Below are 15,355 nucleotides of genomic sequence, written 5' to 3' on the forward strand. Positions count from 1 at the left end.
GTGGAAGCATTAGGCCAAAAAATACCAACCAATTATTGTCAATATTTTCAAGGAATTATTAAAGGAAAAAAGGGTGCAAATGTTCGCATTTCACTGAGAAATTTCAAATTTTGTATAAATGAATTTTATTCAAAAAGAAAAAAAAAAGAGGGAAAGTAATTTATGAGAACATATCATTTCAGATGTTAAGAATTAAATTATCGATCAACGAAAAGAAAAAAAGAAAAAATTATGATTTTTTTTTTTTGAAAATTCATAATAGCATAGAAAAAATTAATTAATGATTAACTCACATCCTAATAGAAAGATATTAACACAATAAATATCCATTTCAACAGATCAAATAGTGATAAATAAAGATAAAATAGATCAGAATGATGATAAGAAAGTTGAAATACTAAAGCAACGATAATAAAGGCAATAAATTTAAATAGATTGGAATAATGATAACGAAAGCAATGATTATAACAAAAGTTGAGCGTGGATCAGTAGCGGAACAATTGCTGCAATTTGGTGATATAATTACAAATATTGATGATAAGAAAATTGAATCACGAAAAGAATTTGAAGAATTAATAGCAGAAATGAGCAAAAATGATTGCAATGTTTGTTTTTCTTCTCCATTAATGATAAGATTACCATGATAAATAACATAAACTTTATTTGATTGTCTTATCAGCAATGATAAAGTTATCACAATCATGAAATGTAACTTTATATTGATAGTTATGTTGCTTATCTTACCTTTCTTTTATTCAGTGATAACAAAATTACTATAACTGTGAGATGTAACTTTATATCAATAGTTATTTTAATATAAATTTTTTTTCTCGAAAAAAGTAAAAACAAAACTTGAATCGAATCATTTACAATTATATTTTAATACAGAACAGAAAAACTTCTACTTGTAGTTTTTCAATACTAAATCCTTTCAAATATATATATATATGCATATTTACTTATTTATTTATTTATTGTTTATAAATAATATTTGTAATATTAAATTTCTAAGCAATTTATGCATTTTTTTTTTAAATCCAATCAATTGTAATTAATAATTATTAATAAATAATATAATATAGTTTAAAATTAATGGAATTCGATTGAAAACAAAACTGGAAATGGAAGAGAGTCGTTTTCCGAAAGGTTATGAGCAAAATATGAATTATAAGTATCACATTGCTGTTTTATATTTCATTCAAAATTGCAAACTTGCGCTTTCTATTAAATCATATAACAATAAGGTTATACTTTCATTAATTTTGTTTTTGGAATTTTTTTTCAAATTTTCAATTTATACTGGACATTATAAATTATTTTAAAAAAAGTTAAAAATTAGCAAATTAAAATTTGGCAAAATAATAAAAGATTTTTAAAATAAAGTGTTATGCAAACATTTTTTGCATTGATATTTGATTTAAGCATTTTATTAATTAACATTTCTTTTTTTTTTTTTTTAATTTTGCAAAATCAAATTTTTTTGCACTTAATTTTTTTAATTCAAATTCGAACAGTAATTTTTTGTGTTTTTTGACTTTAGCATTTGTTCACATTTTTTAAGTGAATAAGAAAATTTAAAAATAAAAAAAAATTTTTTTAAAAAAAAAAGAAAAACGATTTTATTTTTGTAGCAAAGATTTTTTGAAAAAAATTTTTATAAAATTTTGAATACTGATTTGAAAAAAATGCATATTACAGTAAAATTAAATAATGAAAAACAGTAATTTGCTATTAAGTAATTCTTTTAAGCAAGAGATTGTAATTAAGAAATTAATTAAATTTTTAAATTAGGAATGAAATAAAATTATTTAAGGTTTACGTGACACGTGTGATTGAGCATACATTAGCAGGAATGAGTTTAGCAAAAGGTGATGCAATCTTAGACGTTGATTCGGTTCCGGTTACTACAGTTTCTGATACATCCAATATTATTTGCGCTAATTTACGGAAAAACGGTTATGTAATAATTCACTTTTTATTTTGTCTCTTTTAATTTATTTATGTTCATTTATCTTTTTTTTTAACAAAATATAATTAAAAGTTAATTCAAATTCTAAACTGAAATTTATTTAAAATTTAATTTATAAAATAATTCTATGATAATACTTTATTTCACAAATTATCGAATAGTGGTGAAAAGGTAATTCAAATTTTATATATATAACATAATCTTATGCCTCTGATAACGACTAGCAAATTATTTATTCTTAGTTTTTTTTTTTTTTTTTTTTTTTTTTTAATGAGGAAAAAATAATTTAAGGTTTTTGCTATCATACACAATGCATTTTTCAACATAATATTAAGTTGTTTATGCATTTTACGGTTAATAGCAAATCATTTGTTTATCGGAAAAGTTTTATTTCTTTTTTTATATAAAAGAATTTTTAGTGAAAAAAGTTTTAAAAATGTTTTCTTCCTAATCTTTTTATATGCAAACAAACTTTTATTGAATTCTGTTATTGGGAGAATTGAATAATATACTTTGGTAAAGTTCCGTTTTACAATTGAAATTTCTAACATTTCAGACTTTTTTATTTTTCTATTTTTTACTCAACTAAAGAATGACTCATAGTTTAGTTTACAATTATTAATTACTCAAAATAAAAATTAATTTAGCATTTTTCTTATTATTACATAATTCATACAAAGATTTAGTGCAAAAAAAAAAATTTCTTTTATTCATTATCGAAAAAAAAAAGATTTATGAATAATATCGAACAAATAATGTTACTTTTTTCATGTATATTACATTTTAGATCGTTGTGAACAAAAATTAAAAGTTAAAAGCCGTGAACATTTGACAATGAAATAGAATTTACAAAATATCAAAGACAAAAAGATTTAAATTTGTTTAAATTTTCCATTTCAGTTCCTTAATATTATTTTATTTCAACAAAACAAAAAAAAAAAAAAAGATAATTAAACTTTCCAATGTTAAATACAAAAATAATGCAAGTCAAATATTAATTTATATGTAATATAGTAATATGCATAAAGATAAGTGATAAGTATTTTATATAATTAATGTAATCAATTATCAGTTTGTTGGAAGTACGCAACATAAAAAATAATATTTCTTTTTTATTTGTTCATTTAACGACTAAAAAATAATTTAAATTCGAGCAGTTTTTATTCAATGTCTGGTTTATAGAAGTTTTTGCATCAGTTATTAAATTTTAAACTTGAATAATGATATAATTAATAAAGAATGAAAAATAATTTAAAAAATTTTTCAGTTTTTCAGAAAAACAAAAAATAAAAGAAAATAAATATGAAAAAAAGAAAAAATGAGACAAACTTTATACACAACTAATTCAAGCACAACTTTTCTTTTATAATCAAATTTAGGCAACTTTAGTAATTGAACAGCCAAATGATCCATTAGCAACAGCACATGTTCGTCTAGCGCTAATGACCGAAAAATCGATGGAAATAGATCTACCACTTGCGCCTGATGTAATCGATATCTGTCAACAAGAATATAAACGCATGAAACGAGATCCTGATTTAAAACCAAATCAAAATATTTTAAAAACTCAGGGGCAAGCTTTTTGCAAACATTTAAATATCATTCAAGAAATATAAATATTAATTATTATTAGGAATGGTTTATATTTAAAATAAAAATTCAAGTTCAAATTCATCTGTTTTTAGAATGACTAATAACTAATTTCAGTATTAATAAATAAAATGCAAGAATTCAATATATTCATTTCCATTCCATTCTAGTCTTTCTTCTTAAATTTTTTTCTAAAAAAAAGAAAAATTCATACAATGATGATATAAAAACAATTTATTCTTAAGGAATAATCAGAAAAAAATTCTTACAGAATGTCAAAATACTTTTAAAAATTCTAAATGAATAAATTAAAAATTAATATTGCTGCTATATAATTCATGTAAGACAAATTGTTTTTTAATAATAATTAAAAGAAATACATTGCTCACTTACTTTCATAATGTAAAATTTTTTAAAATTAAAAATCTTTCCACCGTTAACATCAAATTTAAATTATAAAATGAAAAAAAAAAATTCTTTTTCTAGTGATAAACCACGTCCAATTCATTCACGAATTCAAGTAAATGAGAAAACGGAAGATGTGCCGATTGCATGTGATGATAATCCGGCATTACTGATGAAAGTGCCAATAAAGTATACATCCGACAAACAGCAATATTTTTCGTTGTCTGATAGCAATAAATAGAAATTAATAATGCATAAATTTACAAATCAATTAAATAATTAATGAAAAAAGTAAATAAAACATAAGTAAAAAATAAATAAATAAATGAATTAGTCAAATAAAAATAAATAAAAGAAACAAATGAATAATATAAATAATAATAATAAAATAATGATGAAGCATGATCAATAATCGTAAACTTTTAATTCACTTTTGAACCGATAATCTTTAGTCACAACTTTTTTGTTACTTTTTAACTAATAAATATTTACATTTACTATCTTAATTTAAGAAGCATTTTGTAATACTTTGAAAGGAAATGTCACTTTATCAGTGTTGTTGTGTCAAATTAATCATATTATTTTTTCTGAAACTATGAATTTGAAATGAGTGATATGCTGACAGCAACTATATAAGTAAAACGGTACAGATCAATGACTTGACATTGACATCATTTCTTGACTTGATGACTTGACATCATTTCGGAATTATCATCTCAACTCAAGACTTCAGCTTTTGTCATCAGCCAATTCTGAGATGATTACTTCATACCCTAAGAAAGCTATCCCAACATTTTCTCTCATGTCGTTGCAGAAAAATGCCTATTAGTATTTTGCAAACTATACGAATGCATTATAAAATAAAACTTAGTGTCTAAATATATGCTTACTTTCGAGAAAAATAGCAACCGATATTATCGAAAAAAGCATTCAAAAACAATTTTTTGCCAATGTGTACAATGTTTTAACAAAAATTTCTGATACCTTAATCTGAAAATGAAGTGAAATTTAACGAGATACATTTATTAAATGAAGCAATTTATATTCAGTCAACCCATAAGACATTAAAATGAATTTGTCAGGGAAAGTGATGACAGTAATGATAATAACAATAATAAAAAGAGCGATAATAATAATAGCAATGCCATTAGTGCATTCTTTCAAAGAGAAATATACAAAACAAAAAAGCCAGGTACAGATGGAAAAGCAATCAAAGGCACAGAAAGCAGATGAACAAAAAACAATGTACTTACTATTTATCTATGGGCATACTAAACACATTATATCACATCACCGATTGAATGATAAGACATAAAATTCAAATAAATCGGTTTAATTTACAATCGATGATATCATTAGCACGAAGACATTTCGAGAAAATCATCATGTTCTCTTCGTCTAAAGTACTGTAATATATCAGAAATATGTATTTTGAAAAGCTTTCGCTTTAATGTGGCATATTCTAATAAAACCATATATTCACAAATCTTACTTGTCCAAATTTAATAAAGCATAATCTAAAACAACAAAAAATGTATCCTGTGAATTTAGTTCAGGTGAATTAAGAAAAAAAATTATATCCTAATTGAATGCACTTGAAAAAACTTTGAAAATCCGAATTTTAAAATTACGTCAAATAATTAATTACATTTGAATCTTATAGCAATTTTTTTGCCCATAATTACATACATCTTAAACAAATCAAACAATTTCTTCCATTCTCTACTAGCATTGCTGCTACCATTCGGCCTCACCCGAACAGCGCTGGAAGCAATGATCCTTACCACGTATGTGCATTATGCCGTCTTTCAACGTGAACTTCCACTTACTGCGAGCACGATGTACCTACAAAACCAATAATGACTTATATAATTAATAATGGCTCCTCTCAACACAAGTCTCCTTGTTTTGATTTTAAAAAAAAAAAAAAACTAATATTAAAAGCTCAGTAGTCTAAAATGAAAAACGTGTTCACCGGACGAAATCAAACTATGAACGACAATAAATAATAAAAGATAATAAAAAAGGATTACTTTTTCGAACTGACACATGACGAGATTCTCTGCTTCGAAAAGCCTCTCCACATCTTCATCGTCACTTTGATCATCACCAGAATTTAGGGGATCTTCTTCAGTTACCTGAAGTCATTGAGATTTCAATTATAAATCAGTAACCTTTATCGTACTGTAAAGAAACACTACTGAAGTAAATATTCAGTAAAGATATCAAATATATTTGAATAGTTGGAAGAAGCTAATTAAGAAACTAATTAAGTTAAAAAAGCCATTTCCGCTTCTAGTTGAGATTTTTTAGATGTCTATCCTATGAGAAAAATGCTTTAGCGTGAGCAAATACATTTCACTCCAATAGTGTGCAAAATTAACCGTTAACTGTGCATTTCAGGTCATGCAATTACTAGTAAAGCTTTTTTGACACCAAAAATGAAACTGTTTATTTTTTAATAATATAAAATGACTCATTAAATGATTCGATACCTGATCTTCGTCGTCAACTGCATTTCCTTCTTCACTTATGCGGTCAGCAATTGTCCTCAGCGGATCGTCATCATCCTCTTCATCCATTTCTTCTTCTGATGATGAATCACTCACTCGACTTGCTCCATCTAATTGTGCTAGCTTTTTCAATGTGCCTAGAACACAACAACAAAAATTAAATTTTGCTACTGCACTTTCACTAACCCGTATATCAAGATAACAAGTGGTTGATTTCGCTGATCAACAACTGAGTAAAGCGTTTTAACCAAACATCAAAAATACCGCATTTTCTTATTTTTTTTTTTTATTTTCAGATGTATTTCAGATGTGAAAGCAAGAAAAAAATTGCTAGCATACAATAATCATTTCAGATACCATAGCAGTTCCAAATTTTGCAGTTCTGTTTAAACTAATATGAATTCCACTGGCAAGCGGATCTACATTGACGTGATTCAAAAGGTACTGTATAATCAGCTGTTATCTTTATCCTTACATTTTTTGTCGGTTTTTCGCTCTGTGTATTTGCAATTTGTGCGAGATGAACCTGCTCCTGATGTATTAACAGCCAAACTTGTTGCTCCATCAAGCATTTGTATCGTGTCTTCCAGTTTTGGATTAGATTGTCCAGATTGAAGTAACTGTCTGTTTGCGGGTTGATAGACGACAGCGTTATTCAGGGTCACCGGAATTTGTGAACCAGCATTTAAAATCATAACGCTGCTGCCCGTCGGAAGATTTGCTGTCCCACTTCCTGTAAAAAAATGAGAACCAATCAGTGCATGGTACAATTTCATATTTGACAATTCTCGATGCCAGGTTTAGCTAAGGAGATAAACAACAACTCTGGATTTGACAACTATTCGGAGATTACAAATTTTCATGACCTCACACAATAAGATAATTAACAATAAGGTTCAACTCAAAATCTCACCATGCATCAAAAACTGCTGCCCCCCTTGTTGAATGATTCGTGCTTGACCTTGTCCAGCAGGAAATGTAATCATTCCAGGAGTCACTGTAGTTATCTGCGATGTATTCTGACTCACCGATTGTCGCTGAAATCACAATTTTATTAAATTTAGATCCAAAATTAATGAATGTATTTACATTGAACACATAGTATAATTCCTTGTCATACAAAAATGCAATTGCCATAGCCAATTTGTTAGCAATTCATTCCTTGAATGTTTTACTTCGCTTAATGAAAAAAAAAAAAAAAAAAAAATGAAACAGAAGTAAACAAGGATAAACGATATTAAGCACTGCTGAAAACCATAAATTAGACTATTCATAATATAAATAAGTCTTCGCTTACATTTTGCTTAACAGAAAGGACGAAACAAAATGAAACAAAGGCAAAAGGTATTAAGCATCTTTCAAAGTCATTATATAGACAAGCCACAATATAAATAAATCGTTAAGTCAATTTCGTCAGTTTCACTAAACACATACAAAAAATAAGCATATAAAAATAGGAAAAATATTATGCCTTTTATCACTTAAAAAAAAAAAAAAAAAAACTAATTATATGCCAGCCAAACTCGGCATGCAAATGCAAGTGATTTAGAATGAAAAATTACCTGTATTACAACAGTATTTGGATCACTGTTGATCGGAATATTGGCAGCGCTAATGTACTGTACCTGATGTACAGGCCTTTGTATGCTTGATGTACCACTTGCCTGCATAACCAATGCCGGCTGTGTAACTTGTGACGACGATGATGACGACGACCGTGTTGACTGTTGAACCAATATATGCTTTAAAGTACAGTAACTAAATTAGAGATGAAAATTTCTAACAGTGCTTAAAATATATACACTACAGTGCAGATAACCTTCGAGATGCAAAATAGAATCCAGAAATATTGGAAAGTAAATAAAGAAAGAATAGATGTTTAGTATCTCTTCTTCATTCCAGAAAGAAGTTACAAACTGAAGGTCTTGAAACGAAAAAATCATGCAATATCAAAATAAATGGATTAAATATGTCTGTTTGATAATAATTAACTTTCATCGTCACGAATTAATAATTCTAACCTTCATGAATCACATAATCATTAGCAATTAAGTCTTGAATCAAAAAAATGAATAAGATTAAATCCTATTTTAATAAACAGAGCAGGATGATTTAATTTAAGAAGTTTCTTTTTAGAGAAAACTAAAATTAACTATTCAAATATTGCAGTACATTTCACATTCTCAAAATGGTTTGAGTTCACAGATCAATAAAACCACCGTGATAATGTAGATTGCAAGTGACAAGTCTTTCTTTTCCACACAGTTTCCCAGTGTTCAAGTCTCCAAAGAAAAAATCCTTGAATACAGCTCATTGGCACATATCCATCTGCCCATACCCTTTAGGGTACAACAATGAAATGCATTTATCTTCAAAGCACCCAATTTCCCACTATGCAGCAAACAGTTTTATGATAAATACTAATGATGTAACTTTTTCTTCTTTGTATTTCACTTTTATCTTTTTCTTCCTTCTTTGAATTTCTGCTTTCCTTTCTCTGTTCTGAAAATCGAACCAATTATATAAAAAAGATATCCACCTGCCCATTCTGTGCAATGCGAACAGTACTGCCTGGAGGTATAGTTGTGCTTGTCATAATTGGCTGCTTCATCTGTCGTAATGGAGGTGGTGGCACATGTCGTGGACCATCCCAATCAACACTATTGCTTGCGATTAACTTTTCTTCCCAATCCTGAAAAAAGTGACCAAGTTAAACCCTGTGCAACAGCAATTCAATGCCAACTGAAAACTGAATGATTTTTAAAACTTGCAGTGGAAAGCAAAGATAATGACAGTGAAAATAATGATTAAAGAAAATAACTATTAAATAAAAAAGGACACTATAACGAAAGCGCGACAATTCTATACAAAAATGTCAAGCATTGCAATTCTTGTAAAAACATGAAATGATGACGTACCTTTTTGAGCTGCTGTAAAACATCAATATCGACATTTTCATCCAAAAACGCTTCCTTCACTTGTCCGATAACATCATTTATTACACCTTTGTATACATCTGCCTAAAAAGCTTTTCATTCCTTATTCCATAATCTTTGAACTATGAAAATCAATTATTATGTAAATACATCAGAGGCATCTGTTAAACCCAAAATTTTCACGGAAAACATTGCAATCTAAGAAATTTACATTCGTAAATAGCTTCAGAAAAATATCCTTAATACTAAGTACTCGGAAAATTTTACATTGAGTTTCATAAATGATTTATAACAGAATATCATGCTGAGGTAAGTAATGTCAGCACGTACGTTTCTGCATCAGAGGTAAATTTATAAAGGGTAATTGGAGTAATGTCGACCAAAAGTACTTATAGAAAAACATGAACAACAAATTAATGAATTAATTAAAATATAAACTAATTAACAAATTAATATTTTGTAAAGGACGAATTTATGAAATAGTTTAAATTTAATTATTCCATTAAATCCCAAAAAAAAAAGGAACTTACAATGGTGTGACCTGCTTGCTGTTGTTGTGACATCGTTCAAATAATAATAGGCGGAGAAATTGCTGCTACCGTACGATATATATGATACTAGAATTATATGAATTCGAAATAAAAATAAAAACAAGAAAAAAAAATTGAACTGACGAAAAAAAAGAAAAAAACTGACTGATTATAACTATTACATTATAAGTGCACTGTTTGTCATATTGATTAATCGATAGGTAAATTTCATCAGTTAATGTTGTTTTCTGCTTTTGCATACGTCAATTATTTATGATCAAACTATTTTGCGTGATATGTGCACAAACGTAAGTTAATTGAACTAACGTAAACGTAAACTCCAATGGACCACACCTGACAAATAACAACCAACCGCACCACACTTATTCAGCACTTCACCAACCGAAATTAACTAAAAGCGGCCTCTGTGGTCGGGCCTTTATACAAACAATGATCCCAAAGCATTTTTGTTATTCGTTTACTTCTTTTTTTAATTTCTAATAGACAATATTGGCATGTAGTTTCTTAGATTTTAAAGGTCTCTATAAAATGTATTCATTAATTAAATGAAACTAATTAGTAGTTTCTACAGTTTTGTTTTTTAATTTGCAATATTCAACTACTGGAATTTCATTTTTTTTTTTTTTTTTTTTTTTAAATTGCAAAGACTTTTATAAAGTGTACTCATTGATTAAATGAACCAATTAGTGGTCCTTACAGTTTTGGTTTTTCTAATTTGCAATGCAAAGACTTCGATGAAGTGTACTCATTAATTAAATCAACTAATTAATGGTTTTTATAGCTTGTTTTTTTTTTTTTTTTTTCAATTCGTAATAGGTAATTACTGAATGTAATTTTTTAAATTTCAAAAGCTTTTATAAAACATATTAATTAATTAAGTTAACTAGCTGGTGTTCTTTTTTGGTTTCTCTTTTTCTAACAGAAATACATTTTTTTAATTTTATAAATTTTTGCCATCATATATATAAAATCCATCATATATAATATTAATCAGTTACACAGACTAAATTAATTTTTGTTTTTTTCCATTCAAAAATTCGTAACACTGCAATAGAATTTTCTTTTGGTTTCAAAAGTTTTCATAAAAATTTACAAATTAATTAGATGGAGTAGCTAATAATTAATGCTCAAAATTATAATTAAAATATGAAATGTATTATCATTTTAACTCGATCAGTGTTGCATGAATTTGTCTTAATTAACAATATTTATCAGCGACTGAAAATTTCTTTAAGAAATTTTTTAAATTTCTTCCAAAAAAAGAAGTTCATTTGAATATTTTCAAACTAACAGTAAGACGTGATATTCTGATAAAAGTTTCTTAATTTGATAATTATTATCATTTAAGTGAAATAAAATATATAAAAAGTTTCATTGCGAAAAATAAAAAATTTTCATTTTTTTTTTTTTTTTTGAATAAAAAGAAATTTAGAAAATCAAAATTTTTTGCCTGAAATTAATGGAAAAAGATTGAAATAATAAATATAAGCCATTAATAGACCAAAAAAATTTGAATCTTTTTGAAATTTAAAAAAAGGCGAAAAAATAATAAATTGAGAAATAAAAAAGCAATATTTTTCGCCTTTTCTTTACTTAACTGTAACTTCCACTCTATCAAGCTTAGCTGAATCCATTTTATATTTTCTAGGCCATTAATTCAGTTGGACCTATTTCTTCTGGCTCCATCTCATCTAGGCTGCTTTAATTTCATTTATTGCCAAGTTGCTGATTTCATTTTAGGCCCAGTTATTAATCTCATACTTGCTGGACTATTAATTTTATCTCATTGAGGCTAATTGTATATCGATTTATATCAAAGGTAGCTATTTTTTATACTTATAAATTTATTTTTCCATGCAATAATTGTATGCTTAGCGAATTACAAATCATTTTTAGTTTTCAAAAAGAAAAAGAAAAGAAAAAGAAAAAGTAATTCTATTGATTTTTCCACACTTTAATTAATTAATTTGAAAAATTCTCATTTAGTAAAGAAGTATTTGTCATTTTTGCTTATGCAATGATTTTATCTTTCGTAGTAAAAAATTTTTGTTATTTTTGCTAAACAATACAGAGAAAGAAAAAATGAAAATTTTCATTTCTAAGTTCCTTTTTTTTTTCTTTGCCTTTATTAAAGTAATAATTCAGTTTTGATTGAAAAAGAAAATAAGCAGAAGGAAAAAGACGGAGGAAAAAGAAGAAGAATTCTTGTTTTATATTTCATAAATGTATTGAAACTATAAAACCGGATTTAAAATCCGGTATATTATCATTGCATATTATCTTTCTGATGCAATAAATGATAAAAAAAAAAAAATTGTTAAATGATTTATTGAATAAAATGTGAACGCGAAAGAAAAAAATGCAAAAAAAGAAGAAAAGATAAGAGTATGTTATGTTTTTTTTTTTTTTTTTTTTTAAATTAATAATTTAAGTTTAATTTTTTTCTTTAAGATTGACCGATGTATATTTATATTGAAATTGATTTACATTTAAAAGAAATTCAGTGATTTGTATTCTTCCTTATCGTTTTTTGTTATAAATTTATTATAAATAATTGTTATACTTCTTGAAAAAAAAAAAGAGAAAAATAATATATTTGCATTTGTAAGTTAGAAATTTATCAAAATTTGCTATGTCTCTTCAAAAAAAAAAAAAAAAGATAACAATATATTTATATTTGCAAGTTAGAAATTTATCAAAATTTTTGCATCTATTACTGTATTAATACTTTATATTTTACTGTTTGTTATTTGAAATTGAACAAAAAAAAAGGAATCAAACCAAAATTTATTTTATTTCTGACAAAAAAATCTACAATCAACTTTTTCTCTGCTTTTAAAATAAACAAATGAAATCAATCGTTTACTTTTCTCTCTTTTTTCCTTAACTTGTACTTTTTTAACCCAATGCCATATTATTTTTTTTTCGTACAATGAACATATTATGAAAAATTTGCAATAGTAATTTTTTTTTTCTCTCTTTCTTAAAATATTAACATCAAAATACTGATTAAGTAAAATTTATAAACCGATAATTTAATGAAAAAGATTTTTCAAAATTTTATGGATTTAAAAAAAAAAGTTTATGTTTATCTTAAACAGTTTACGTTAAACAAAAAAAAAGTTTATATAAAAAAAAAAATATTTTCAGAAGAAAACGAAAAATATTTTATCTTTCATTTTCAGTCATTTAAAATTGCAACAATGTCACAAAGATATCAATCAAATAAATCAAAAAAATGTTTTTTTTTTTTCTTTTTTTTGTAATTTTATTTTACTAAAACTGAAAAATGGAAACTATAAATAACTGCTAAAAAAAATAATAAAATTAAAAAAACAAACAAACCAAAGTCAACAATGCAGCATTGATTGTCTCGATTAACGTGATACGTAAACGAGAAATAAGCGTAGTTAAACGTACGAGCAAACGTCAATCTCCACCAAATGCATCAAATGACTGTCTCTTGCATTTTGCATTCACTATCGATGGGTATTTGTCTAGATGACATGTCATTTTACGCACCTTCCCATAATCAATATCATTTCATTTTAATTGTTAATTTCTCTCTTTTCTTTTCCTACGTTTTCCCGCATTATGAGATTATATTACTGAAAATGAATATTAATCTTATAAATTTTCAAATAAATTTAATTTTTGCATAAAACTTTAATTTCATAAATTTTAATTTAAATTTAATAAAACAAACGGAAAAAAAAAATTTTAATTTCATTAATAAAAATTCAAATAACATCTATTCTATTTGCAAAACAAAGCAAAAAAAGAAAAGAAAAAAGAAAGAAACTGAGAAATAATTTCTTTTATTTTCTATTTTTTGCTAATAGAATGAAAGTAAAGCAAAATTTTGAATTTTACTAATTCAATAAGGAAATAATGCATACATTATTAAGCATATAATAATTAGCCAATAATTTAATAAATGAAGATTACAAAATAATTCATAAAACAAGTTTAACAAAAATACTGCATAGAAGATAACTAATATAATTTAAGTTGCAAATAGAATAAATGCTATTTAAATTTGTTATTTAAATTTTTAAACTATGATTATTGTAGGCCAAAGATTGTTAAAATTAAATTAAGGTAAGTAAAATTTGATTCATTCGTACTTCATATTGAAACATTTTATTAAGAATATAAATAAACGTTGCAATCGGATATTTCTTCTTCAGCTCTTCCCATCCACATATCATTGTGATACATTAAATTTCGGCGCAGTTGACTCAATTCATTGTGCTCTATGTAACAAATTTAAACAAAATTTTAACAAAAAAAAAAAAGAAAGAAGAGAAAAGGAAAGAAAAAAAACGGAAAATCATCAAAAATGGAAGGAAGTAATTTGATAAATTCATTGAAGTTTGCTGAAATTTTAAATCAGTGTAATTTCGAGAATTAGAAAAAGGCGAAGAAAAAATAATGGGAGCATTACATTTGTATATCAAAAAAGAAAAAAGAAAACTAAAAATGGATTTGGAAAAGATTTTAATTTAAGTATTTTTGAAAATTGACTGCATTTATAATTCATTTCTTTCTTCGTATTGGCAGCAATGATTTCATATTATTTACCAATGCTTTTTTAAAAGAAAAAAAAAAGTAAAAACCAAAAATTCATTAAAATTGACGAAAGATTTAATTAATATTTCTGCCATATCCAACCATTTTTATGATATTATGATGAAAAAATTCAGTTTAATAATACTTAATAATGAATAAAAATTATGTTAAGAAAGCAATTTAACACTGAATTGCTTCATTCTCACTTTATTTAATTATAAAAAAAAAGTGATTAGGAAGAAAAATTTACATCAAAATGTATTTTTTTTTTTTTTTTGTTTTTGTTTTTTCGTTTCTCCAACATTTCGTATAGAAAATGAAATTTTTTCATTTGCTAAAATTATTATATTATTTAATTACTTTCATTAATGCTACCACTTTTTAATTAATATTTCTGCCATTTTTACCCTGTTTATTTTGACAATTTATCATTTTTTAGCAAATTATTATTATTATTATTATTATTATTATTATTATTATTATTATTATTATTATTATATTATTATTATTATATTATTATTATTATTATTATTATTATTATTATTATTATTATTATTATTATTATTATTATTATTATTATTATTATTATTATTATTATTATTATTATTATTATTATTATTATTATTATTATTATTATTATTATTATTATTATTATTATTATTATTATTATATTACTACAAATATTCTCAAAGCAATGAACAGCACAGTTGCTATTATTTATTACTATTATTATAACTGATTACTATCATTATTTTGATAGTGAATTTTTTTAAAAAAAAAAAAAAAAGAAAGAAAAGTTATAGACTATACGTATTAAAA

At 25.1% G+C, this 15,355-nt stretch overlaps 2 protein-coding genes across 5 annotated transcripts; one reads left to right on the forward strand and one right to left on the reverse strand.

Annotated features, from left to right (window-relative positions):
- Window positions 1-458: 458 nt before the first annotated feature.
- Window positions 459-4,205, forward strand: Bm9110 (Uncharacterized protein; the record flags this gene model as incomplete). 2 transcript variants are annotated; one of them, XM_043081548.1, is made up of 5 exons in its annotated part: window positions 459-605; window positions 1,083-1,244; window positions 1,814-1,960; window positions 3,349-3,542; window positions 4,046-4,205. In XM_043081548.1, the coding sequence occupies 5 exons, from the start codon at window positions 459-461 to the stop codon at window positions 4,203-4,205; spliced, it is 810 nt and encodes a 269-aa protein (XP_042937482.1). The 2 variants fall into 2 exon arrangements, with proteins under 2 accessions (XP_042937482.1, XP_042937483.1); XM_043081549.1 differs by having other exon boundaries at window positions 1,814-1,955; window positions 3,359-3,542.
- Window positions 4,206-5,701: 1,496 nt separating this feature from the next.
- Bma-pqn-51 (Transcription factor IIA, alpha/beta subunit family protein) lies at window positions 5,702-9,976 on the reverse strand (the record flags this gene model as incomplete). 3 transcript variants are annotated; one of them, XM_043081550.1, is made up of 9 exons in its annotated part: window positions 5,702-5,809; window positions 5,998-6,102; window positions 6,460-6,614; window positions 6,953-7,210; window positions 7,391-7,514; window positions 8,040-8,219; window positions 9,017-9,169; window positions 9,396-9,497; window positions 9,944-9,976. In XM_043081550.1, 9 exons carry the CDS (start codon window positions 9,974-9,976, stop codon window positions 5,702-5,704), a joined length of 1,218 nt encoding a protein of 405 aa, XP_042937484.1. The 3 variants fall into 3 exon arrangements, with proteins under 3 accessions (XP_042937484.1, XP_042937485.1, XP_042937486.1); XM_043081551.1 differs by lacking the exons at window positions 9,396-9,497; window positions 9,944-9,976 and having other exon boundaries at window positions 9,017-9,088; XM_043081552.1 differs by lacking the exons at window positions 6,953-7,210; window positions 7,391-7,514; window positions 8,040-8,219; ... (1 more) ...; window positions 9,396-9,497; window positions 9,944-9,976 and having other exon boundaries at window positions 6,460-6,546.
- Between the last annotated feature and the right edge of the window lie 5,379 nt (window positions 9,977-15,355).

The sequence above is a fragment of the Brugia malayi genome, assembly GCF_000002995.4.
Source record: "Brugia malayi strain FR3 genome assembly, contig: Bm_v4_Chr4_scaffold_001, whole genome shotgun sequence".
Classification (NCBI taxonomy): Eukaryota; Metazoa; Nematoda; class Chromadorea; order Rhabditida; family Onchocercidae; genus Brugia; species Brugia malayi.